Below are 27026 nucleotides of genomic sequence, written 5' to 3' on the forward strand. Positions count from 1 at the left end.
TCTGTGTCTTTTGCAAAATTTTTTTTTTTTTTTGTGTTCTTGCACATAGGAATCGAAGAGTCTCCTTCCTCCCTGCAGCCGCATTTTTTCAGTGTGTTTACAGTGGACTGATGGCAGGATAAATGCTTTCAGCTCAATCTGAAGGGAAATCATTAACATTATTAATCACCAGGAACCTGCGACGAGGCGGGTGCTCCAGACCCATCGGGGACTTTCATCTTCTTTAAATGATTAATTTGATGGGGTAATTATTTGCTCACATTTGAATCTTGCACTCAGGGAATGGACACAAAGGGGTCTTTTAAGGATTTCATTCACTGCAGGTCATATATAAAAAAAAAGGAGATTTTTACAGCAGAATTCCTGGCACTTTGACATCCTGAGAGTTGAGGTTAGAACATATTTGATATATTATTATATATATATACAATATATATATATATATATATATATATATATATATATATATACAATATATATATATATATATATATATATATATATATATATATATATATATATATATATATATATATATATATATATATATATATATATATATATATAAAACATATATTATTCTCCTTGTAGAGAAGGAGGAAGAGGAGGAAGAAGAGAGCAGCTTTACTGTTTTATTGTACTTAAATTATGCTAATTGTTGATAACGAACAGGTGAAATTAGTTTGGTATGAAAGAAAAAAAGGTTTTACTAGCTAAACTTTTACCAAGCAAGTTTTCCTGTAGATGGAGGGAAACAGTTGGGCTTTTAGGAATGAGAGGAATCAGGACCAAGCACGGTGGAGGTTCTATCATCATTTGTCCTTTTCTGCAGCATGGTTTTCCTTAACAGCTGAAGTACCAGAATCTGAACCAAGCAATGTTTAAGACTCAGCTTCATCCAATTAGAAGCCAAAAGGATATATTCTAGTAAGAAAACTTCAGAGCAGCATCACTTAGATCAAAGTTAAAAGTGTTGTGACCTCAAAACAGGTAAAATAAAAAAAAGTTGTAGTTTCCCTTTCGGCTTTTCCCATCAGGGGTCGCCACAGCGAACGAGTCGCATGGTAAACTTGGCAATGTTTTACGCCGGATGCCCTTCCTGACGCAACCCTCTCAAAGCAACCGGGCTTGGGACCAGCACAGAAGTAGAGAAGGGAACAGGGAGCAGCCCGGAGTCGAACCCTGGGTTCACGGACGGAAGGCGCCGCAAACCAGCACGAGCTAAACCGGCTCCCTAGGTAAAATAAAAAAAAAGTAACTGGATTAAAATAAACTGAATCTTAACTCAATTCTGATTGGCTGATTGTCCATTAAAAGTGATTATAGACACCTAAAAGAAGAGCCAGAATATTTTATGTACTGGTAATTGCGCTGGTCTAAACACCAGTTGGTTACTGGAACAACACAATCTTGGACATTGGTGGACACACAATGTACCACAATCGGAATGTAATACTTGATTTTTTTGTGCGTACAGCAGAAACAGTTCAGTTCCACTTTAACTTCTAAAAAAATCATCATATTTTCACCTTGTTTTGGTAAAGGTTTAGTCTGATGAACAAATGGTAAAAACAAAAGGAAGACTAATGCAGCAGAATTAGGTGGGAGTGGGACTTTATCGCAATTATCTGCCAAAATAATAATACCTAGTATAGCAAAAATTTCAAACAAAAAAAACCCCCAATAACTTCACAAATACAGCCGTATGTAACTAAGTAAGAGTTCTGTTTTATTGTCATAAATTCAGTCACCCTTTTCCAAAATGTATTAAAATAAATATGTGAGTAAATGTAAGCTCTTATTGCTCACCTCCGATGGTGACAGAAACGTAAAGAACTTAAACTATAACTAAAGAAGAACTATAGGAGAAAACAAAAAATCTCCTCAAACCCTGAACTTTTGCAGGATGAGGCAGCAACTACCTGCACAGAAAGCAGCGGAGATAAACTGTGGATTCATGACTTGACTGAAGAAAACCTGAAGACAAAACAAAGTGTGAATAATAAAAACCCATCCAAGAAGACAAACCCCAAAGAGAAAGACCACTGTACACATTTAAGTTGGATGTTTTGCTGTTGCTCAAATCCTGGCTGGGTTCTTTGTGCTTGCATGCTCTCCTTTGACACGTGTTCTTCCCACAGGCCAAAAACCCGCTTCATAGGTTCGTTGGTGTTTTAAATTGCCCCTAGGTGTGCATGAGTGCGTGTGAGTGACCCTGCAACAGACTGGCGACCTGTTCAGGATGTACAACCAACTGTAGGTGGGATGGGCTCCAGCACCCTGGAAGGGATTTAGTGGGTTCTGAAAATGCATGGACGGGTTGGGTTTGGGTCTTCAGAGAAACAACTTTTATTTTTCATCACCCTCATGCACACAATTTTGGGCCCACAGAGAAACATTTTGTGTTATTTGAACATCTCAGGTGATGAAATGTCATGAATCAAACAAGAGGTCTCCATGATGAAACCCTTCTTTTTTAAAATAAACCTTTCATTTCAGGTTTTGCTGCATTTAAAACAACTTTCGTTCCAAACATCAGCAGACATTTGTGATTTCTGTTGGTCTAACTCTATAATGTGTCTGTCTGCAGCCGCCCACTCACCTCTTTGACCACTTAAGGTAAAGCGACATTTGAAACAAAGAGGGAGAGGGGAACAAAAGCCTCTGTGGATGCTGCAGATATGAAGCAGCCGGGACCACGTGGATCTGTCAGACGCGCTCCTCCACGACAGGAAATGAGAACATTCTGGTTATAAAATATGGAGCTGATCATTGTGCATTCAACTGCAGACTTGTGCATTTAGATGGGAGGTAAATACACAGCTTGCGCGTGTTGAGGTGTTTCCCTCACGGAGGGTTTACACTCCCGAGTTTGAACCCGATGAACTCCATCTCCTGCGCACAATGAATAAATAAATCCCCTGACTTGCAGCATCTCTCGGACGCCATGGCAACCCTGAAGGGGGGCAGGAGGGGCGGACTCCTAGCCCTGCATCCGAGCGAGAGTAACGAGCCTTCTGGTATTGTGTTGTAGTCTGTGGTCAGGACGACTAAGGGGAGAGCTCCGCGCAGGCAGCAGCGGCTGCAGCAGCAGGGGGGTGGAGGCAGGCTGGAGTCTGGCGTAGGATGTTGCGTCTGAAGCTGATCAGACTCGGAGCTGCGATGCAGTGACAGCCTACAAGGCGGCGCACACAGACTCACGCACGCAGCGACGGAGACGAGGGCAGGAGCAGCACACGAATGCGCACCGGGAAGGATCCGCTCCTGGACCATGGCACCGTCGGGATCGCGGAGTATCAAGCGGGGCTGCCAGAGAGTTCTGTACTGGATCCCGGTCCTGTTCATCGCGGTCATCGTGGCTTGGTCGTACTATGCGTATGTTTTGCAGCTTTGCATTGGTAAGACGCAGCTGTTTGCGTATCCGGCTCAGAGTCAGGTGTGTTGGGGATGCAGGGAATTTACGCAGCAGCATGTGGACATGACAGCACATTTACGCAGACCGCAGGAAAATGTTACGCTGGACTTTTTAAGTATGCATTTTTCATGAGGGGTCATGAAGTGAGTTTTCCCACAAATGCAAGGGTGGAACTAGGCGTTAACAGGGATGGACCTGTACCTCACTGACAATGACACAGAAAAACAGATGAAAAATGTCCATACAAAGATGATTATTATTTACAAACCATAAAAGCATGGATTCAAAACTCAAGATTATTTAAAAAAATCTGCAGTTGGTTCCAATATCAAAGTATTGGAACAATTGATAAAAATAATTCCCACATGAAGTCAACAAAACACATCAAATGCGGCATTTAAAGAAGGCATTATATCGAGATATTTGACCAAGTAAAATATAATTCAAAATTAAACTTAAAAATCCAAATTTATTTTTTAAATAAAAATATTTAATGGATTTAAATCTGACATTTTATTGTGTTGATTTTGCATATTTATTTCTGCAAGACTGGCAATCTGTCCGGGGTGTAGCCCGCCGTCACCCAACATCAGCTGGGAAACGCTTCAGCAAGAAGATGGATAAATATTCTATTTAATATTAAACTAAAAATGCATTGGTGAACATATTTTTCTAAATGCAGCTCCACAAGTTGAATGGTCCAAGTCCTAACAACTTGCTTAAGTGGGGTCAGGCTTAAGTCAGTAGAGGCACTGGACTCCCCTTTTAGCTCCGCCCCTGCATTTGGAGTAACACAGGACGTAAGGAAAGGATTAGACCATCTCCCTGCTGTTACTATATGAGCAGTAGCTTAAAGTCTTACAGTATTAGCTGCAGGATTGTGCACTCGTCCAGATCTGAATTTATATGCAATGCCTCAGACAGCATTGGTTGTTGGCGAGGATTCCAACCTTAATGGATGTTTGGGTCAGAGCTGCTCTCTGACTGCTGAAGGTTGGATGTTGTGGTCAGGCCTCCTCGATGAGCGCTGAAGACGGAGTTGACCTGGATTGGAACGGTTTCTAGGATGTCTCAGAGGGGTCCCATCTCTTGCGCCCCATTTGGCAGCCAGTCAGACTACTTCAAAGGAAGTTCTTATCAAAATACAGGGGATGTAACTAAAATGGTTTAATGAGACCAAACCCGAGAATAAAGGGAAGAACTCTCAGGGAATGTGTTAGCTTTTCCCTGAAGGAGTTCTTGTTTCAAGGCTGATCCGACTTCTATGCAGTTGGTCGCTTTAGTTGGTCACCAGATTGTCAAGAGAAAATTCCACTTCTTTCTACTTTGGTTTGCTTTTTGTAGAACCAAAGTAAAATTGTGTATAACTTTGTTTACACGGGACATAGCGATGAAAATATCATCCTGTGAACATGATGCTCAGGCACCAAGCATGTGCTCAGTGGACAGACAGAGCCAGTTGTGTGAAAGTATCATCAGCTGATACTCCTCAACTGAGTTAATCCCATTGTCTGGCTTCCATGATTCACCCCAAGCAATCTGCCGCTGACCCACTTCCTTTGAAAGCAGCGAACTCCAGCGTCTGAACAGCTGGTGCTCTTTTATCAGAAAATGTTGAAATCTGGAGGTGTGAATGGGTTTCGGGGGTGCAGTACCTTTTTGCAGGCACTTTAAAACTCATCTTTGCACATGGCCTTGATCACACTCACACGCTCACTGTCGGTCTCTGGAGGCATGTATGCTGGCAAGGCAGCATGCTCACAGTTTTTGGCCGCATGCCTTGACTCAGCTCCTTGGAACACCCTTTGCATGGGTTTGTGTGTGTGTGTGTGTGTTTATGTTTGTGCACTCAGACGAATGGTGCGCTCAGCCTATCATTGCAAAGATATTAGGACAAATGTGAAAATAATGTCTGCCAACCCTCCAGTAGATCTCCATCTGTCTGTTTTCATTTCTTAGGATGAGGTTTTCAGGTTTATTAAGGCTCCTCAAACAAAGATGTCTTATTTTTGTCTAGCATCATAGAAATGCCTGAATGTACTATAGAAGTATAATCATCTAAACTGGCTGCAATGTTGATTTTGTGAGAATGGATGCTCAATTCAAGGACAGAATCATCTTTTTTAAAGTCTGTTCTCAGGTCCAGCAGTTTGATTTTGTAATGAAAGACAATATGCGTTTTATTCTGTTTTTTAAACACAAACCTGACTTTATCTCTCAATCACATATTTTCCAGAGTCCATAGAAGACACGGGAGAAAAGGGTAAGTGTTTTAAAATGCCTTCTGACATCGAACGAACCCTCAGCTGCTGTGTGTTTGATGCAGAGCAGAGTTTATGGGACAGAGGAGGCTTAGCAGCCTTCGAGCCCCATTACAACACTTTAATCAGCTTTTATCAGCGTAAAGGGTGTCATATGATTTCAGCAGGATCTCTGCGGTGGCCGGAAGGCTTTCATTCAATACCTATTTCATACTCAGAGGATGACTTGCAAGGAGGCCAGAGCAAATTTGCACTTCTGCCTAACCCGGCGTCATGGATGCTCTGAGGGCACACAAGGAACAAAGGAAAAAAATGCAAACATATATTATGGATAATTGAACCACCATTTTTTGCTGTTCCACATATGAAATTTCTGGGTTTTTTGTGATACAATTGTGATATGTGTAACTCATAAGTGTGTTTTTGCGTTCGTCATTCGGCGATGTGTGCAGATTACCATTGAGGGTTACGGCCGACGGGTCTTTACGGGAATTCGGTTTTGAGCTATTCAAAACCTGTGGTCGGTTTAGATTAGACGCCTATTTTACATAGTTTATACATGATTGCTACGTAAATCCAAAATGTGGGAGATTTTTGCGAGACGCACAGCACCATTGGAGCCGCACGACATCAGTAAGCAGTAATTGGTCCTAGTCGCTCTGAGTCAACTTTTCTAAGGTGGCCACCCTCACCAATGCCAAAGGAGCTTGTTGGAAGTCCACACCCCTACCATTTGAAAAATACACAAAATCTGTCAATCAGAAGTTTTGAATGAACCAGCTGGTGCTTCCTGTTTGGAACTTGAGGGGATGGGGTCACTCAGTCCAGTTCTCATGTCAAAGTCAAAACAAAAAATGTAAGTGATTAAAAATGACAAATGAAAAAAAAATATGAACGGTTTTATAGCGTAAAACAACAGTAAATTTCTGCATTAGGTTTGATAAGCACAACAGAGAGAACCAAATTGTTACAGAGACACTTCGTATCCATCCTTGGTCTCATCCTTGTGCATAAATAGTGGTATTTTTTACCCTTGGTAAACCAATTTGTTTCTGTTTTTCAAGTAAGATGAGAGTTGTTTTTTTTTACTTTGCAGGAGTTTCTGCTTCAGTTATTTTAGGTTCGACTTTGCTTAAAAGCGAGATGTTAAAGTTTGATGGACAAATAAAGGAAAAAAATTGCACCCTGATTATCAGTCAGTCAGCAAAATCTCAGCCCAGCCGACATTTAAAAGCGTCTTTCGTAATCCTTCTTTCAGCTGCATTTTTATCCACATTTGCAGACAGGCTGGGTGTGCATTACCACACTGAATAATGATCACTGATTTCAGCGCTACATTGATTTTCCAGGAGAAAAGAAAAGGCATGACAATGAATCACACTAATATTATCGACACAGAGAGAAGCTGCAGACCTTGAGAGACTGGTCAAGCCTGTGCGAGTGAAGGCTCACGGTGCCGTTGTGATGTTTTCCGTTTGCAGTGGTGTACTTGCTGGCGTACCACGTCATTTTCCTCATGTTTGTGTGGGCCTACTGGCAAACCATCTTCACCAAGCCGATGAACCCCCTGAAGGAGGTGAGTGTGTCTGCTTGTGACTCGACTGGGATGAGAACGCTTAACCCTTGTGCTATCTTAGATGACCCCCCCTTACATTAACGTGTTCTCCCTACCATGACAAAGGTGGATAAAGGTGGAAAGATTTCATGTAATCCATGGACACCAGTGAAGATCACAAATCATTGAAGAAAAAAGGTTCAGAGCACTGTCTAGTGGGTCTGGATGACCCCACTCCCAACGTAAAAGTGCCTAAGACAGCACAATTACAGACCCACTCAGTTATGATTATCATCATCATCATCATCATCATTTGTTTATTTATAAAGAACCTTCCACCACTAGCCAAGGGTGTACACATGGAGAGCAAAGCATACAAGAATTGAAAGCACAAAACCAAATTCAGCATCGTAGAGACGTGAATAGAATAAATAAAAACCATAAAAACAAATTAAAACATCATAAAAACAAAGAAAGAAATTAAAACCAGGGCTAGGCTGATGCTAAAACGCTAAAATGGAGGAAAAATTATTTCTTAAAACTCTCCAAGAGCGTGACCTCTCTAGTTGCCGGTGGCAACTGGTTCCATAGTTTAGGAGCCAACACAGCAAATGGACGGTCCCCCCGAAACGTACGTTTTGTTCTGGGAACCATTAACACAGGCTGGTCCGTGAGGACTGTACTGTCTTAAAAGCAGGCTGGAGAGGTAGGAAGGGGCTATCCCTGCCAAGGACTTCAAAGTAAGGACCAGAATTTTGATAAAAAAACAAGTATTCCACTGGCAGCCAGTTCAAAGAGGCCAAGATTGGTGTTATGTGGTCAAACTTCTTTGCCCCACAAATAACGCTTGCTGCTGCATTTTGGACCAGTTGCAGTCTGGCTACAGACGCCTTGGGAAAGCCAGCATGTGAAGAACTGCAATAATTTAGTCTGGACAACACGAAGGCATGGATCTCAATTTCAAGGTTCGTTTTTGATACGGACTTAATCCTAGCCAGACGTCGCATTTGAAAAAAGCAGGACCTGGTCACAGCGTTTATTTGTAGGTCGAGCATCAGGGCAGCATCAAGTTTCACACCCAGGTCAATGATGTCGCTTTTAGCCAAAATAATCGGGGGGGGGGGACGGTCGCTTTCTAGGACATAGTTTCTGCAGAGCGACACAATTTGAATAAAACTAATGATCAAGAAAAATGTTAAAACCATAAAAAAAAGGGTTTCCTTCTGGAGTGGGACTTCAAGGAGAACATGTAGGTTACAGCTTCCCACTGCGGTTGATGGCTGCATTTAGACTAATAAAATTTGCAGCAGATGAGTCTGGGGCAGCAATTGGCCTGAGAGCAAATATAAATGCATGGTGGAGAAGATGCCTCCACTTTTTTATTTAAATCCACATGCTGACCGAGAAGGGACAGATGGATTCCTTAAGTTTTGGGTTACATCAATGCGTTTTCTGCATGCTGTGTTGTTTAAACTCTCCGTTTCTACCGTTTCATCATAAATCCCCTCCATGTTTGAAAGTAATGCTTGAGCTCTGTGTTGCTCCTCCCCCTGTTTTCCTGCAGGGACGCCAGGAGCCAAACAAATGAAATAGCCTCTTTCTGATTCTCACTCGCTTATCTGGTAGAATTTGTCAGCTCTTGTTGAAAAGCAGTTTTATTTGTCTTTCTTCTGCCCTACAAAGTTCCACCTGTCGCACTCTGACAAGGAGCTGCTGGAGAGTGAAAACCGGGGGGAGTCCCAGCAGGAAATCCTGAGGAGGATCGCCAAGGATCTGCCAATTTACACTCGCACCAACTCTGGAGGTACAGCACACGCTGCTGATGACGCACGGCAGCTGGAGGGGTCTGGATTTGAGTGTAGCTCATTCAGAACTTGTGTAATTCTGCATGCTGAGGTCAGGGGAAGCTGCTTTTGATGGTTTGTGTGATTGAATGGACTGTGTTTTCTCAGCGATCCGTTATTGTGACCGCTGCCAGCTGCTGAAGCCTGATCGATGCCACCATTGTTCAGTCTGTGATAAGTATGGCTCTGAGCTCCCGCTTGTATAGAGAATAGCCTGCGCAATATATATCAAACTCTGGCAGACGGAGTAAAATTTAATTACACGTATGTCTGACCCTGCTGCATTACAGATGCATCCTAAAGATGGATCACCACTGCCCCTGGTACGTACTATGCTCTTTCATTCAACAGACACCTGTGACACCGTTCCACTGCATTTCAGTGTTATGAACTCCTGCAGTAAAACACCTACATCACTCCTCAGGGAGGCCAGAGCGCAGAGGTAGAGCGGACAGCCTTTGTTTGGAGGACCAGGCTGTGTTGAAATGCAGAACCCCTTTGCTCCAAGTTGTCAGTGCATCTCTGCCATGAAAAAAACTATAAAATAAATATTTACCATTTAGTTTAAAGTAAAGTTTCCTTTTTTTCTTTAGCACACTTAGACTTAAATGGATGTGGACACTGCAAAAAGAATGTCATCATAAAGATGCTTTTGCAAAAAAACAACAACAAAGGATTGGCTTTCTCCCAACCTGTCTGCACCTCTTTCTTTCAACAGGGTGAACAACTGTGTGGGATTCTCCAACTACAAATACTTCATGCTGTTCCTAGCATACTCACTGCTTTATTGCCTTTTTGTAACAGCAACCGATCTTCAGTACTTCATTAAGTTTTGGACAGTAAGTACTGCAAATCGCAACCCACATAATTTATTTTCGGAAAGTTTCAAGACGCAAAAATTGTTAAAAGAAATTAAATATATAGTTTAATATTTGTTTTAAAAAATGTGTTTTAATGTGTTCTTTTTGCAAGGCTGGTGGTAAAGCACATTTCCGTCTGAAAGAATACCTGGTATGCATAAATTAGATAGCTAAAAATACTAAAGTAGAGGCTGGCAGCCCAATAGCGTTGAGTTCTTAGCTGACTCTTCCAAAGCTTTTCACACCTTCACTAGTTTTTTGGGGGGCTTTTTGTGTTCGTCCTGCCAGCAACTCTGGGAGCATTTCCCAGAAGGCCGATGGGGTTTAATTAAAACCAGAAAAGTCTGTGAGAAAACAGATTTCCCATCTGTAAAAAGGAGAATGGAAAAGAAAAAACAGAAAATGAGGAGAGGAATCTACTCAGAGATGCTTCTAAAGATGTTTGCTGGAGTTTCTGCAATTCCTGATCTGAGTGTACGTTTAGTTTTAAGAGCTGAAAACATCAGATTGCACAAAAAAAGCAGAAGTTATTGTGTTCTGAAGAAATGAACCAAAAGATTCATTTTCATTTCATTGTACACGCGTATGATGCAAATTGTACATGTGCACAGTGACAATAAAGGCAGTCTATTCAATTCTAAAAAAACACAAGTTTCCAACTGTTTGGGTTGGATTAAGACTAAATTTCGCCACGGTTGACCATTGAAACAACGACAGTGACCATGGCTGAGAGCAGTTTCCCAATTGTCCTGCCTTTTTTTTTTTGCAATCCCACCCTGCTCAAACATACCTACCTCTAATGACTGTCATTATTAGGGTTTTGCAGAAGCTGATGATGAACTGAATCCAGTTTGCTTAACCCTTGTGCTATCTTAGATGACCCCACCCTTCCTTGAGGTGTTCTCCCTACCTTGACAAAGGTGGATAAAGGTGGAAAGATTTCATATAATCCATGGACACCAGTGAAGATCACAAATCATTGAAGAAAAAAGGTTCAGAGCACTGTCTAATGGGTCTAGATGACCCAACTCCCAACGTTAAAGTGCCTAGGATAGCACAAGGGTTAAGCAGGGCAATATAGAAAACATGCAGGACAGTGTTCCTAGAGCCAGGGTTCGGAAACACTGCTTTAGAGAATTGTTAAGAAAGAGTCAACATTTAAAAGAAGCTTTGCAGATCTAGATCTTTCTATTCTATTCTATTTATTTTTGGGTCCAGATCCTGCAGAAATTTTCTAAAATGTGGATGTAAAAATATCCCTATTTTAAAACAAAAATACAAACGTCATACTATGTGGAAAACAATCAACTATAAGAAAAAAAGTCCTTTATTTAATTCAGAGATGAAGTAATTGTATATGTAGTTTTCCAACAAAAAGAGTAATTTAAAGTGAATGATGTCTAAAGCAGGAGCTGGGTTAGTGGCTCATTATTTGTATGCTGGTAGAAGTTTATCTTTATAAACCTCTCCTGGGTGCACCCTCTTATTTCAAAGTACAAATAACAGGAACAAGAAATAAGTTAAACAAATTTTAATACTTAAAAAAGTTTTTTTTTCAAATAAGTAATATTAATTAATTGATTAATTTAAAAAAATCTGCTAATGAGATGAGAAAATTCGTCTTACAGAAAATTCTTACTTTAAGGAAAAAAATTATTTTCTTAAACTAAGATTTCTTTGCTGTTGAAAAACTGTCTAATTATGTAGAATTACTTTTCTTGCAAGTCAGAAAATAAGAGTGAATTTTGTCTCCAGTCCAGAACATTCTCAGCAGTTTGATTGGTCATCCTGAAATGAACAGACTTTCTAGAGACTCAGTTTTACTCCACTAAAGTTGCTGTTTAAATGATGGTAGGAGTTTATCTTTATAAACCTCTCATGGGCGCCCCGCCCCTTCTGGCCACACTGGTAAAGATTTTCTTCAAAAAAAAGTTACAAACTATAGGATATAAGACATTTTTCCTCTGTTAGAAGTGAAAAAATGTGTCAATAAAACTCAGAACTTTTCTTGGGAAGATTTCTTCACATAAGTTGTGCCGTCCTGTCCTTTTGGGACAAATGAAATCTTTAAATTAGCCATTAACACTCAAATTTATTCGTTTTGCTCTAGTAATTAGAATACACAATTTTAACCCTTCTTAGATGACCCCACCCTTTTATTGACGTGTTCTCCCTACCATGACAAAGGTGGATAAAGGGGGAAAGATTTCATGTAACCCATGGACACCAGTGACGATCAAAAATCATTGAAGAAGAAAGTTTCAGGCCACTGTCTTGTGGGGTCTAGATGACGTTGGAGGCACGTTAACGTTGGGAGTGGGGTCATCTGGACCCCACAAGATAGCCAAAGGGCTAGACATGTAGTTTCTCTGACTGGAACTTTTTGCTGTAACTTCTAGTGAGCCTGAGAGTCGAAAACCTTTGCAGCCCGCTGCTTGCAGCACCCCCATAGAGTAGAATTTGTCCTGCGGTCCAGCTGAGCAGCCGGCAGGCATCTCCGGTGTTTGTTCTGGTGCGTGGCGGCCTAAATCCTGCTTCTCTTCCCTCAGAAAGGCCTCCCGGACACCCAGGCGAAGTTCCACATCCTCTTCCTCTTCTTCTCGGCGTCCATGTTTTCCGTCAGCCTGGCTTCGCTCTTCATCTATCACTGCTGGCTCGTCTGCAAGAACAGATCCACGCTCGGTGGGTGTGCCCCCCACCACCACCACCACCACCTTGCTGCTGCTGTTTGCAAACTAATCCCAGTTTACCTTTTACTATAAATCTGAAGGAAGGGTTCGCAGCATTTTTGTGCCGCTTCTTAAACGAGATGAGCTCTGCTCTCTGAGCCATTGTCAGTGTGAGTCCCTCATTAGGAGGACACAGTGGGACACTTTGTCTTGAGGGGAGTGGATAATCCAGGAGTAAGTTACAGAGTAATGCAAGGAAACAAGGCTCACAGCAGCAAGCGGCTTGGAAACAGACACGATCTGCTGTTCAGAAGGAGAACTCACACCTGGTGAAGATCAACAGACACTTTCTCTTCCCGTTGATGCCATTCATCTGCCGCCTGACCGATCTCCTGTCATCACACAGATAACAGATTTTATGAAGTCTCAGAAGGCTGACCGACTTCCTATCTCTGTTTTCCCAGAGGCAGTGCGAGCTCCTGTGTTTCGTCATGGCACGGACAAGAACGGATTCAGTTTGGGGGTCAGTAAGAATTTCCGCCAAGTCTTTGGAGATGAAGCGAAGTACTGGCCTGTTCCTGTCTTCTCCAGGTAAGACCATCCACCGGAGGCTCCTTTGGGAGTTTCTTCAACTTTCCAGTTTGCTCTAACAGTTTATCTTTAAAAGCTGTTTTTTTTCACAATGCTTTTAGGTCCAACCCCAGCTTCTCTTCTAAAAGATTTTTTTCATTGTATTATACAATAATTCCACAAAAAACCTGAAACTGTAAACAAAAACTAAATTCCGAGTGGTAAATTTCATTTTTTTTACTGCAAAAATCTAAAAAATTGTGACCAAACTGATTTCATGTTTCTACAACAAATATCAAAATTGTCAGGACACAATAAAAATGTATATAAAAAAAGCAAAGCAAAGACAAGTTCTAAACAATATGTAAAAGACTTAAAAAACAGAGGAAGCTTCCCTGAAATATTTAGGAAGTTACAGGGATTTATTCCAACAGGTATCACAATTATGTGTCAGAACTGTTATCGTGTTTGTTCTAAACAAAACATTTTGACGTCCATAAACCTTTTTGGTCTGCATCATTGTAAACCACCAACATGAGCAGAGACTAAGGATTAAGTAGATGATTATTGAACGACTGGAAGAAAAATATTAAAATATTTTATAGTTTTAAACTCCAATCATCTTTTGATCTATTTTAAAAGCCTTCCCAGTGGTCTTTTAATCATGATTGTGCTGTTTTTGGCCAAAAAAGAAACACGTGTGTCATCCTGAGACATCGTTTCTGTGTAGTGGGCGGAACTAATGGTGCAGAGTGAGCCTGCCCCCATTTCCCATTATCTCTTTGTTTATATTACATACATTTTGTTAATTTAGGTCTTCCAACATCAGAAAAAGGCTACAAAATGTGTTAAAAACACGTTGCAAATAACTCACAGTACGATCAGTGAAAGCACGACCAGAAAACAGACGAGACAGAAGGATTGCCGGTGTGGGTACCGGATGTTCTCGGGTTGCCGGATGTTCTCGGGGTCCTTCGGGGTCCTTCGACCAATGATGACGTCACACTATTTGATTGGCTGTAAGTTGCCACGACCAATGAGTTAACGTCGCTAAGTTTTTAAAAAAACTTTATTGACAATTGCGGTATCATACATTAACAATGACATTAACGTTAACAACGAACAATTACGATGTAATCAATATTGCCTCGAAGATCAGTCACCATTGCCAAATATAAAATAATGACATAGAAAATAAAGAATAGAGGGGAAAAAGAGAAACAATGAACATAACACACAAATAAATAAAAACATAAGTAAAATAAAATAAAGGAACATAGAAATAAATCTAAGTAGTCTAATACTAGTTAAGTTAGGGGTACTCGTGAAGTTTGTATTTCTGAACAAAACTAAGCAATTTCAATCTTCTTTTTCATATAATGAAGTGATTGAAAGCAAAAACAGAGCTCTTTATTAAATGTTATAAAAGTGGTTTGGTCTTCAAAACTTGACCTCACCAAGATGGCGGTGCTCTCCTCCCATGAGGAACCACGTGATGTCTCCTCTAGTGATATAACTCATTTGAAGGGCCCTGAAGGACCCCGAGAACATCCGGCAACCCGAGAACATCCGGTACCTACACCGCGAAGGAGGGTCTAAGGGCAGGGATGTCCAGTTGAGTTTAGTCTGTTTAGTTAGTGCAATTTAGCTTTTTCCTATTGAATTCTGTGATTCATGATCTTTTGATTTTATGTTTTACTTTTTCAATTACCGATACGAAGCCCATCGAGACAACTGTTGTGAATTTGGGCTATACAAATAAAATTGAATTGAATTGAAATTGAATTGAATTTCACAATGAAGAAAAGGTTTATGCTTCAGGTCAGCAAGCACAAAGCTCGGATGCTGTGATCCAGTCCATGTGCTGACCTGTCAGACCTAATTGATCAAAATTTGTTAATATTTTTTGGACAACTGGAAAAGGTAACCAGTATTTTAACAGAAAAAGATTTCGAAAGCATTTGTAAATGTGTTGGATCTGAAATTACAGTCAGAATAAAATGTTTCCTCTTTAATGATTTTATAGTTTGGGCGATGGCTGCTCATTCCCAACCTGCCTGGTAAATATGGACCCCGAGTCACCCACGAGCTCCAACTCTGCCAGCAAGAGGTGAGCGGGAACGGCTCCAATCCTTTCAGATCAAAGAAGCCATTCATTCCTAACACGCAAGGTTAAATTGGATCTCTAAGTGACGTTTTGTGAGTGTGTGTGGGTCATTTTAGTTCAGCAGAGGGCCGCCATCAGTTCCCGTCCAAACCGCTGAGAGAGAGCCAGAGCAGGCTGCTCACCAGCACCCCCTCCTGGGCAGAAAATGAAAGTGCAGCAGACAAGGAAAGGAAAGGTAACTGAGTTCACCTTGATTTATGCAGCACTTTTTTTTTCTTTTAACACGTACGTTCCTTTGCAAAGGAAATGCATAATGCAAGACAAAATGATAAATGGCACCAATAAAATGAAATATAGATCATTAAATAAATGAGCAAAAAGGCCATAATGATAACTTTTTAATCATAAGTAAACATATTTGTACTTTTACATACAATGCATGATGCACTGAATTCAATAAATATCAAGTTAAAAGAGATAAATTGTTTGCATGGTTTTATTATTGGAATTGGTTAGGCTGCTGAACTGGAATATCCTTTAAAAAACGTTTTTTTTAACCTTTGAATTAAAGAAAAACAGCCTCCTACCTTTATAATTCATGCCGAATGCAATTCATGAAACACATTTTACTTTTCTGTGTCTTTACTTAGGCGCCAACAACCCTGGAATGACCATAGAGAATGAAGCTTGAGTCCGGTCGACAACTTTGAACCACAAAGTGGGTTTACAGTCACACAGAAAACATGCGGCGAAAAGTGAGATAAAAACATATTTTTGTTTGGTTTTCTCCTCCACCAGATGGATGGATGGATGGATGGATGCCGCCCCCCTCTGTGCCTGTCAGAGTGTGACGTGGTGTAGACATCCGCCCCCTGAGGCGGAGTTATTCTTCTTCTCGTTAGTTATCATCGCTATTCTTATCACCTGTTTGTCTGAGTCCGGCAAACGGAAATCCGAATTGCATTCCAGCGATCGGCTGTGATCTGTATGTAAATATGCACACGGCAGTGGTGGAGTTGATGTTTTGTATTTGTCTTTTCTAAATGAGCATCAGATGAATTTTTCCTGAAAATTCTGTACAAAATAATTAGAAAAAGCAGTTTGCCAAATGTTGAAGATGGTTACAAAAAGTAAACGTGTGGATGTGCAGACGGTTAGTTTTCGGCGTGTTTCTTGAAGGAGGCGGACTCTTCTTCCCTCCCCATGGAGTATTGTGTAAGTGACGCATGTTCTCATCTCAGGATGTCAACACAAACTTGTTTTCGAAGCAAAAAAAAAAAAAAAAAGTGTAGTCATTAGTAATATACAACAAGGGCTCTTTTGACTCCTGACAGCACGAGTGAGGACATTTCACCCAAAGGTGCTCTGTGCTGCTAAAGTGTCCAGTCCCCCCCCCTCCCCTCTCTCCTCCTCTTCCTCCCTCCTGCCAAATATCTGAAGTACTGTTTGGCAGTTCACACCAAGCTGCTGGCCACAAGCTTCCTGACTGTTTCTTTCTCTGGCGGGTCGGCCGACCCACTGCTGCGGGAAAAAAAAAAAAAGTTTCTGTGAGTCTGCTGCAGATTTGTTCATCTTAAAGAACCCAGATTGCGTCAGGTTTTGTCCGGTTTCACCTGCTGTGGCTGCGCTGAAGAGTAAATTTACTGTAGTTACATGTTTATGGACAAAAGTATTGGGACGCCTGACTATGACATTGTTATTTCTGTCTGAGTCCGTCTGCTAAAAACTCCACACCAACCAGTGTTTTAGCTTTAAAACATGTGGGTCTGTAGTAGGTAATTTGCTGGATGTGATTGGCCCACACCACTATTTTTCTTCTGTGGAATTTCCAACCCTCCATCTGTTTTCCAGACCTACTGAATCCCTTTTGGGGGTTGCTGGAGCCTATCCCATGTCTCATTGGGTGAGGCAAAATCCACCTCATTGTGTTGCAGGGCCACATGCACATTCTAGGAGCAATTTAGAGAAACCTATCAACCTATGAGGCATGTTTTTGGACTGTGGGAGGGGGCCCAGACTTGAGCGGGGGCTGGGATTTGAACCAGGGGTTTTCTTGCTGGTAAGCAGGGGCACTAGCCACTACACCACCGTTCAGCCCCATGGCTGAAACAGAGCAAAAGGTCAAAGTGTTTTTGGTGCACCTCAGTGGAGGAAGTGTGTTCTGCATCGTTTCGTCGCCATTCTTGGCTTTGGATTTTAGGATGTGCAGCTCAACGTGCAGCGGCCACCGATGCTGTGATTCAATAGATACTGATGCCAAGTTCTGAGTTTGTTGACCCCACAATGTGAAATTTGAAAAAAGGTAAATGACATGCACTTATACAGCGCATAAGTGCATGACCCAACTCCCAACGTTAACGTGCCTAGGATAGCTCAAGGGTTACCCACCAGGAGCAGTGTGGGGTTCTTGCCCAAGGGCACTTTGACCTGCAATCTTCCGATCAGAGGTCAACCGCTCTACCTCTGCACCACGGCGTGATGAAAATGTGATGAAATGATACAAACACATACAATCTGCTACTGCAGGCCACCTGTTCATCACAGGGCTAAATTGATGCAAATTAGCTGGAGCACACTCCTGCAGTCTGATGTTATCTGCCAGGATAATGCACCAGTTTGACTATTTCTCATGTTTTGCCCTGGTTAGTGTCTCTGCGGCCTGTCCTCACGTGAACAGGTGCCTCATGTGGACGGACACACAACCCCTCTCACCATAGGGGCAGTTTTGAATGTAAATCTATATTATAGTCTGTGAGAAAAAGCTAGCTGCGCAGTGGTTGGCGCTCATGCCTCACAGCAAGAAGGCCCTTGGTTCAAGTCCCTTTTTGTGTGGAGTTTGCATGTTCTCCCTGTGCATGCGGGGTTTTTCTCCGGCTTCCTCCCACCGTCCAAAAAACATGCTTCATCTGCTAATTGGTCACTCTAAATTGACCCTAGGTGTGAATGTGAGTGTGTAATGGGTGTGACCCTGTGACAGACTGTGGACCTGTCCAGGGTGTCCCCTGCCTTTGCCAATAAGTGGCCGGGATGGACTCCAGCAGCCCTGTGACCCCGAAAGGGATAAACGGAAGAAAATGAATGAACGAAAAAAGAATGAATAAAAAAAAGCTCCTTTAGGATGTTGTAATTATGGAAGAAATGCATGAAAAAGAACACAGCTGGGATCTTCTTGCTCCAGGGGCAGAAAGCTCAAACTGGAATGAAACTTTCATTTATCGCTGCATCACGGCTCTTCTGAACACCTTTCATTAGGTCCCGATACTTCTGTCCACGCAGCCGCTCCAAAGTTCTTTTGATCGTGGAGACTTTTGGGACAGAAGATCAGAATGTTTAGTCTTTAAAACAAACAAAAAAAATCGTATATATATATATTTTTCTATTCTGTCTGTATAGATCTTGACGACAAGGATGTGAGGCGATGAAATGTACAGCTGGTGATGCCTTTTCAAAATAAAACAAGCTCATTTTCCATTTCAGCCAGAGTTCCAACAGCATTTTTTTATGGTACAAAACTTTATTTACAAAACAAAAACATTCCTTTTTTGTTGCACGTATATATATGTATATCTATATATATATATACATATATATATCTTTACTCCTTTGCAGTGTGGGAGGTGAACTGCAGAAAATAAGGGGGGGGGGGGCTCTGGCGGTCAGTTTGTGACACAGGCAGGTTACACTTCAACACACGTATGCACGTCTGCACACTGTGCTACTAGTACTACACAGCATTTATTTCAGCTTCAGGACATGCGGCCATTTGACGCAGCGAGAACAGGAAAGGCGTGGCGTTGATGAGGTTTGGAGGGTAAAACCGGCTTTCTCCTGTTTTCTTATTTTATTCCAACACTGAAATGTTACAAAACCTAGATTGCAATAAAACTGAAAGTTCACTCTGAAGAGAGTAATTTTTAAGCCCCCACACACCTAAGGGGGCGGAGCTATGAATCACTTTGAATGAAGGCGGTTCCACACACACTTTCCTACATTCTAGTAGCTGTTGAACATTTTCAGAAATGCAACAGAAAAACTTTTTTTTTTCCTTCTTCATCCAGAGGAGGAGGAAGGAGCTTCTTTACAGGAAAACCTCCTTTATGAGAGTGAAACGCACAGATTATCATGCATGTAAACGCACAGATTCCTGCTCTGATGAATGTGGGGTCGTTGTGTTGAGCTCACAATTAAAAAAATTATAACGGGGGGGGGGGGGGTTAAAACGGAAGGACGCAGCTCTGCTTTAAGGCTGAGTGTGGTGGAGTTAAAGGTTTTTTTTTTTCACATATTCACAACGTAAAAAACAAGAAAAATGTTGAAAGGGAACACAAGAGGAGAGACGCACACCAGGAACATGTTCAGCTTTCCACATAAAATCAGGTCAGAGCTTTAAAGTGCATGAACATTTCTACAGAACACTTTAGGAAAACTAAAATCCCATCTTTTCAAGCATGTTAAATGGAACTGAACAGCACATGGTCTGTAGGAATAAAAGCCTCGGCGGGCACCATCGGCTCCGGCGGCTGCCATTCTGAGGGAACGGCTTGCTGAATGACGCTGCACACGTCGTTGTGGTTCGTTCGCCGTTTCGTCAGCTGGCCGCCGGAGGTCGGACTCTGTGCCGTGGCGGCGGGAGAGCGACGGGGCGCCGTCACGACAGCTGCTTGTTGGCCTCCTCCTCGTACGCGTTTCCCGTTCCGTTCTGGACGTAGGCAGAGGCGGAGCCCAGGCCGTACAGGTGACCACAGTACTTTGCATCGTCGATGTGATCCTCAAAGAACATCTGAGGGAGTTTTAAAAAAAAAACAAAGTATTGTAAAAGCAGAAGAAGATCAGTTTATCTGTTGCTTTAGAGAAATGCTGTAAACTGTACAAAAGAAATATTCAGTGAAGGAGTTAGAACTTAAAAAGTCTGAATTCTATAAGAAAAAAACGTTAAGGGGAAAAGATCTGAATTTTCCAAAATAAAAGCATTATTCTGGAGCTACTTGAAAATTTGAAGGGAAAAAAGTCATTTCAACGTGTTGTGTGTTTGTGGTTAAGAGTAATTATACAGTCAAGAGGATGGCATCATCTTCATTCATCTTTATTTTCAAATCAATTAATCACTTAATATCAGCATCTGTATTTTTTTATTATGTTTTTCCTTCATTTTTAATTTTAGAAATAAATCAATAAAATCAAACCAAACCTTTTATTTTGAAAAACGTGAAACTTTTTTTCATGTAGTGACTTTTTGTGCAATTTAACCAACAAAAAAAATGTACTCTCTGTAATATTTAATTGACAGTAATTTAACACAATAAAAAAATAGAATAAAATAAAATCCAGAGCATTCATTTCAGAAACCTTCTCCTCCTCTTCCTCGCTCTCACCTCTCTCATCTTGAAAAACGCCATGCCTGTGAGTAAGGAGTCAGAGCCGGCCTGATGCTGGGGTCCGATCCTCTCCAGCTCCAGCTGCTCGGCGACTTCCTGCAGCCCGCCCTGAACGCAACATTGCCACAGGATCAGAGCCCAGCAACATCTGACGTTTTTACAGAAACTCTGCCCATAATGACCGAAATCATTCAGCTTTTTCGGAGTTTGGAAAAATCGATTGAGCGATAAATCGCGATACGTATCGAATCGTGGGACGCTTGCCGATGCACACCCCAAGTAAATATAGTAAAACTCCTGTCTTAGGTTGAAATTTAGAGCATAAAAGTAAAAAGTCTACATTAAAAGATGCCTTTTTTGGGGGAGATTAACCTCCGGTTAATGGGACTGAGTGTCCCCAGCAACCTTACAAAGTGGTGAAAATCTAGAATTCTACATTTCAAATGTCAGAATACTGATGTCCAATTTAATTATAATGTTTAAAATAGTTAAAGTTTTACACCGCCGTTTCTTTAAAGTCTGTTTATACCAATATCTTAAGTATTTTTCTTCTAAAGAATCAGTGAAAAGCTTAAAAGTACGATTCTTGTTTTTTGCCATTTTGCTCCACAACTAAACAAAAAGATGAATTTCTGGAAATCTTAGATGCTACTTTAAAGCTGGTGTGATATAACAAGCAGTCTTTGCTTGGGTACCTTCAGGTTTTTGCAGCTCTTCATGAGGTACTTGACATCGTAGATGACCGGGAAGTACAAGCGGAGAATCTCAAAGAAATCAGCCTCCTCCTCCGGTAGGTTTGCATTAGAAAGAATTTTGATCAAGTATCCAAAGTCGTAGCCGCTGCGAAACACAAAGACACCGTTATTGTAAAACTCCAACCAGCAAAAAAAAGAAAGAAAAACGTTTTACTTCCAAGCACAGATTGTAGGAAAACTGTAGGAAATGCTACAGTTACAACAGCTGTCCACTGGGGGGCGACATTGCCTAAACAAAAACAAAAAAACTGGCATATGGGGTCAAATCAGAATCAGCTAAAGGTGAATGATAGATCAGATTTGAGAAAAGACTGTCTAAAAAAAGTTTTAAACTAGACAAATATGAAAGAAATGTTGAAAATGTGAAAGACAAAAATTGTAAATTTGAAAAAAAGAATATTAGTAACAGCTGCTGTTTGGCAAATTTTAACGTATGTTTTTTCCTTTAGACCTAAATTTACAGTTTTAATTCTGACTTTTAGTTAGTCGATCCTAATTTTACCCGGGGGGCGGAGCTTTGTGCTCATTGGCTACCGGTGTTTGATTGACACCAGGTGACAGGTTTCAGTGATGTCGTTTCCACCCCCAAACAGCATCTGTTGACGGCCCCGTCTGTGTCATCCCTATTCAGATGTGACGTACAGTAGTGATAAGAGCTTTTTCTTCTTTTTTCCCTACATTTTTTGAATTTAAAATATTTCTCTTTCAAATTTATAACATATGGTTTTGAGTCCAAAGCTGTTTTCAACAGCTCTGCTTGTCCTGTGAACTTTTTCTTCTGCCTCGCCGCATCATTTTCAGAAACGTTTAGGGCGTTCACATCCTTTTGCGAAGGAGATTGTTTTCCTTGTTTTGGTTCGTCTCTCCTCCGGTAAACCGGCGCTGAATACAGAACAACGATAATGACTGAAGGAAGTCGCCTTGAAAGAAAAAGTGACAACATCCAAACCTAACGATAAGAAGGAAAGTCTTTGGTGCTGCGCAGATGTGAAAAATCGTTCAACTTAAACCTAAATATCTCCTAAAAAGGAAGCGATTAGCTAAAAACAACACAAAAAAACAGGTAGAGACATATAGGTTTGTTATAAAATAAAAGATGCAGCGGCGCGGGATGCAGAGTTTGTTATTTAAGCTTGAAAAAGACGATGACTTTACCGTCAATAACAAACGTGAAGAGCAACTATTGATGGGGGGCTACCTATGGAAGGAGAGCCACTTGATTCCGTCACAGAGCACCACTCCTGATGTCATCAGCAGCTCTGCAAAGAACAGCGTCTCGATGCCTTCTTCCTCGTGCTTCTTGAACTGAATTCCTGAAGTGGTCAGGAGCTCGATGGAGTCCTGCGCGTACATGTCCTCTCTGGTTAAAACAATAAATACATAAATGAAATAAATAAATAAAACACATCTCTGTTTCTAAGCTTCACGCTTTCATTCCAAAAAAACAACAAACAAAACGCCACAGAATAACCATTAAAAAACTTAAACTTTGTAGGTTTGCTCAGCAAAGAGGGAAACCTTCAAAAAAAAACTTAAGGCAGGAATAGATCGACTAGGATCTGACTGGATGCTGGAAAAAGTGCAAATTCTTCCATTTGGGAACGATGGACAGAATAACGCTTGACTTTGAAAAGCATCGTTGAACCCACGGGGGACCAATCGTGTGAGAAGGGATGAAAGCGCCGCTCTTATTCTGAAAGACAAATGCTTCTCCTGTAAGCCCCGCCTCCTCCGTCCCAGAACATCCACCATGGATTTCTCCAAGAATCTTTAGATGTTTTACATGATTCACAAAACAAACATAACTTAAAATTTTTTTTAAAAAGCCACCCAAGCTTACGTAAAAAAAGTAAAAAAAAACCCCATCTGTTTAACAATAAAAAACAATTAAAAAAACACCTGTGCTTCCTATTTAGAGCATGCATTATTGCTATTTTTTTCATTAATTACTTGTATTTTTCAGGCAGCTTTGATCTGTTTTTTTTTTTTTAAATATAAAAACTCCTATTTTCATTCAGGATGCTTTCTCTTCGATTAATTTAAATCCCCTTTGTGCGCCTACCCCCTCTGATAAAAAAAATGTAAGTTGTGTTTTTGGAGGGCTTAACATGTGGTGGTGGTTTTTTTTTTTGATGATACATAAAGAAAATTAACCTTCGTCTTCCTCGTCTGAGCTGGCTCGCCCTTTTTGTTGCACCGGTCAATATCAGGTCAGGCGGTATGAGGGGGCTGTAAGCTACCGGGAGATTGTGTAAACAGAGAGCTCTCAGCAACAAGGAAGGAGAATAAAGGGTAGAAACTGCAGAAACTATATCCAGGAAAATGACAACTTTTTTTTGTGTGTGGCTAAAATACGGAATAACCATAATTTAAATCTGATTGGGAATGCTTTTAAAATAGATCAAAGGCATATAGGACTTTAATGTGTTTTGAATTGAATTGTTTTTACAGATTGTGAAGTCGTTCATGGGAATCCAAGCGGACGAGTCTGTTTAGACATAGTGAGAGACTCACGTGAGGCTAAACTTAAAGTTGAACTGCCACGTTGACGTCCCGGGGGGGTACTCTCCCTGCTCGTTCATGAAGGTCAGGCCCAGCTGGATGATCTTCAGCAGGTCCACGTTGCAGCGCAGCAACTGGTACTGATAGTCGGCATTGCTCCGGAACTCTCCGATGGGTCGGGCTACAACTCCTGGAAACTCTGTGTCCTGAAAGAGGCAAGAACGAGGGACCGTGGACACCAGTGACAGTGGGTGGGTGGGAGGATGGATAGATGGATGGATGGATGGATGGGTGGGTGGGTGGGTGGGTGGATGGATGGATGGATCGATGGTTGGGTAGGTGGATGGATGGATGGGTGGGTGGATGGATGGATGGATGGGTGGGTGGATGGATGGGTGGGTGGATGGGTGGGTGGGTGGGTGGATGGATGGATGGGTGGGTGGATGGGTGGATGGGTGGGTGGATGGATGGATGGGTGGATCGATGGTTGGGTAGGTGGATGGATGGATGGATGGATGGATGGGTGGGTGGGTAGATGGATGGATGGATGGATGGATGGGTGGATGGGTGGGTGGGTGGATGGATGGGTGGGTGGATGGGTGGATGGGTGGGTGGATAGGTGGATGGATGGATAGGTGGATGGATGGATGGATAGGTGGATGGATAGGTGGATGGATGGGTGGGTGGATGGGTGGGTGGATAGGTGGGTAGGTGGATGGATGGATGGGTGGATGGATGGATGGATGGGTGGATGGATGGATAGGTGGGTGGATGGATAGGTGGATGGATGGGTGGGGTCTCTGAGCATCTCTCACCATTGCGATGTAGTTGTACTTTCGGATGACGTGCCGGATTCTCTTGAGCTCCTCTTCCAGGTTACTGGCCCAGACCTCACATATTCTTTGGCTGTGGTCTACAGTGGCTGCGGGCATAGTGCCACTTCACCACGCGTGGAGATGGGGGGCGGGGGATGATGAGAGCATCATGAAAACACAGACAAAGCAGCCGAAACCACATGAAAAGAGCCGCTTAGTTAGTAGTAGAAGTCATGTGTGTTTTAGCCGCCTGCTAGCTCGTAATTTAAAGCAGCACTGTTGCTAGCTTGTTACCTGTTAACAGTTAGCGGGTTGGAGGTAAAACTTCCGAACAAGAGGAGTGGCGACTGTGCGGTTTTCTCACACAAAACATTAGTTTCGATCAACTACACAGGAGTGGTTGTACAACAGGACAGGCACGAGTAAGTAGCAGCAGTGCGCGCGCGCGCACACACGCCGGGGCGTCACTTCTTTTCTTTTTTTTTTTTTTGGGAGACTGCAAAGGTTTTGTTTCGTTGACTCACCGTTCCCCGAAACGGGCGCGCGCGTGTTTGAGCGTGTGCTATCTGAAAGCTGGCCGTGTGTTCTGTGATATCTGTCAGCAGGGAGGGGAGGGGGGTGTTCCGCCAACTTTGAAATACTTTTATATTCAGTGGGGCTTGATGTCAACCTACGGCTGCCATCACAGCGGACCCCACACAGTGACGTCATTACGTAAAGTGAAACGTCAGGACGTAAGGACGTTTCAGGATCCTCATCCGTAAAATGTGAAAAAAGGTTTTCCAATAAATGTTTGTAAAGAGGAATATATAAATTTTAAAAAGTACAAATAAACGTTATATATTTCTTATTAATTACTAATTTATTCAAGGTGAACAGGCTCTCGTTGAAAGTGTATATATAATTATTTTCAAAGGATATATTATTTTTAAAAATTATACTGTACAGATTTTTTTTATTTTTTCACAAAATATATTTTCTTTTCAATTTATATTAAAGTAAAATAAACTTTTTTTTGCCCCTAAAGTTATATTATTTTGGTAAATTACTGAAAAAGTTTTACACAAATAAAAATGTTAGCCATGAAACCAAAAAGGCCACATTTTAAATTCAAGTAAAACATGATGCAGAGATAAATTCGTTTTTCAAATCACTTGTTTTAATAAAAAAGTACAATTTTCACAGACGCATCATAATCCAACGTTCGCATTTTTGTTGATTTTGATCATTTTATGACCACTCTAAGATGAAAAAAAAGAATGCATATGATTGACATCTTTAAGGGAAACATTTTCAACAAATATGGACTAGAGGACATTTAGGGTGAAAAAGATTTTACCTTTAACTTTTATTGTTGAACACAAACCCTCAATAACCAATATGTTGTGTAAATGCCCTTATAATTTTTCATACCTTATGTAATTTTTGTAATGTTTAATTTTTTTCTATGTTATCTGTATTTCATTCTTTTTCTTTTTCTTTGACCTTTAACCCCTCATCCCGTAAGTTAGTAATTCATAACATTTCATTTTCTCCAGCACTTCATTCACAAAGGAAGTTTTTTCAACATTGAGAATAAATTCGGGCATGAAGTATTTTACACAGCTGCAAAAATGATGACACCAGTGGTTCTTTTTGTGATGCCAAACCTGAAACTATGACCCACATTTTCTTGATTTGTACACATCCTCAGGTAGGATGTGTACTTTTTAAAACAAAATAATTTATTTATAAACATATTGTTGCTTCACTTCCTCATCTTCTATTTATTTGCAACACAAAGACAAAATGGGACAATCTCCCACTATGTAATTTTTTCTAAAATAAAAAAAATCAGTGGCTAATATAAGATTACAAAAAAATCGTTTTTAGTAAATATTATTGCATTTAGGCTGCACGGTGGCGCAGTGGTTAGCGCTCTTGCCTCACAGCAAGAAGGCCCCCGGTTCAAGTCCCGGCTGGGGGACGTGAAAAACAGAACATCAATGGGGGACCTTTCTGTGTGGAGTTTGCATGTTCTCCCCGTGTATGCGTGGGTTTTCTCCGGGGTCTCCGGCTTCCTCCCACCATCCAAAAACATGCTTCATAGGTTAATTGGCAACTCTAAATTGTCCATAACTGTGAGTGTGAGAGTGAATGGATGTGTGATTGAGGATATTCCACCCTGCAACAGACTGGCAACCAGTCCAGGGTATCCCTTGCCTATGCCCAAGTGGCCGGGATAGGCTCCGGCAGCCCCGTGACCCCGAAAGGGAATAAACGGTTAAGAAAATGAATGAATTATTGCATTTTTCATGC

General features: G+C 41.4%; 2 protein-coding genes across 5 annotated transcripts; one reads left to right on the forward strand and one right to left on the reverse strand.

Annotated features, from left to right (window-relative positions):
• Positions 1-3018: 3018 nt before the first annotated feature.
• zdhhc2 (zDHHC palmitoyltransferase 2) lies at positions 3019-16430 on the forward strand. Of its 3 annotated transcripts, none has more exons than XM_011480521.4 (14): positions 3031-3398; positions 5652-5678; positions 7158-7252; positions 8915-9035; positions 9184-9253; positions 9366-9398; positions 9794-9914; positions 10048-10086; positions 12485-12617; positions 13069-13195; positions 15201-15284; positions 15398-15516; positions 15932-15999; positions 16080-16430. In XM_011480521.4, the coding sequence occupies exons 1-13, from the start codon at positions 3272-3274 to the stop codon at positions 15970-15972; spliced, it is 1137 nt and encodes a 378-aa protein (XP_011478823.1). In that variant the 5' UTR covers positions 3031-3271; the 3' UTR covers positions 15973-15999; positions 16080-16430. The 3 variants fall into 3 exon arrangements, with proteins under 3 accessions (XP_004073628.1, XP_011478823.1, XP_020562444.1); XM_020706785.3 differs by having other exon boundaries at positions 16088-16225; XM_004073580.5 differs by lacking the exon at positions 10048-10086 and having other exon boundaries at positions 3019-3398.
• Positions 16431-18775: 2345 nt separating this feature from the next.
• Positions 18776-25442, reverse strand: cnot7 (CCR4-NOT transcription complex, subunit 7). Of its 2 annotated transcripts, none has more exons than XM_023959372.2 (7): positions 25253-25442; positions 24729-24852; positions 23926-24119; positions 22610-22771; positions 21352-21496; positions 20654-20764; positions 18776-20061 (listed from the first exon to the last, which is right to left on the reverse strand). In XM_023959372.2, the coding sequence occupies exons 2-7, from the start codon at positions 24843-24845 to the stop codon at positions 19930-19932; spliced, it is 861 nt and encodes a 286-aa protein (XP_023815140.1). In that variant the 5' UTR covers positions 24846-24852; positions 25253-25442; the 3' UTR covers positions 18776-19929. The 2 variants fall into 2 exon arrangements, with proteins under 2 accessions (XP_023815140.1, XP_023815139.1); XM_023959371.2 differs by having other exon boundaries at positions 25023-25431.
• Between the last annotated feature and the right edge of the window lie 1584 nt (positions 25443-27026).

This window comes from Oryzias latipes, chromosome 10, assembly GCF_053564925.1.
Source record: "Oryzias latipes strain Hd-rR chromosome 10, Olatipes_Hd-rR_3.1".
In the NCBI taxonomy this organism is placed as follows: Eukaryota; Metazoa; Chordata; class Actinopteri; order Beloniformes; family Adrianichthyidae; genus Oryzias; species Oryzias latipes.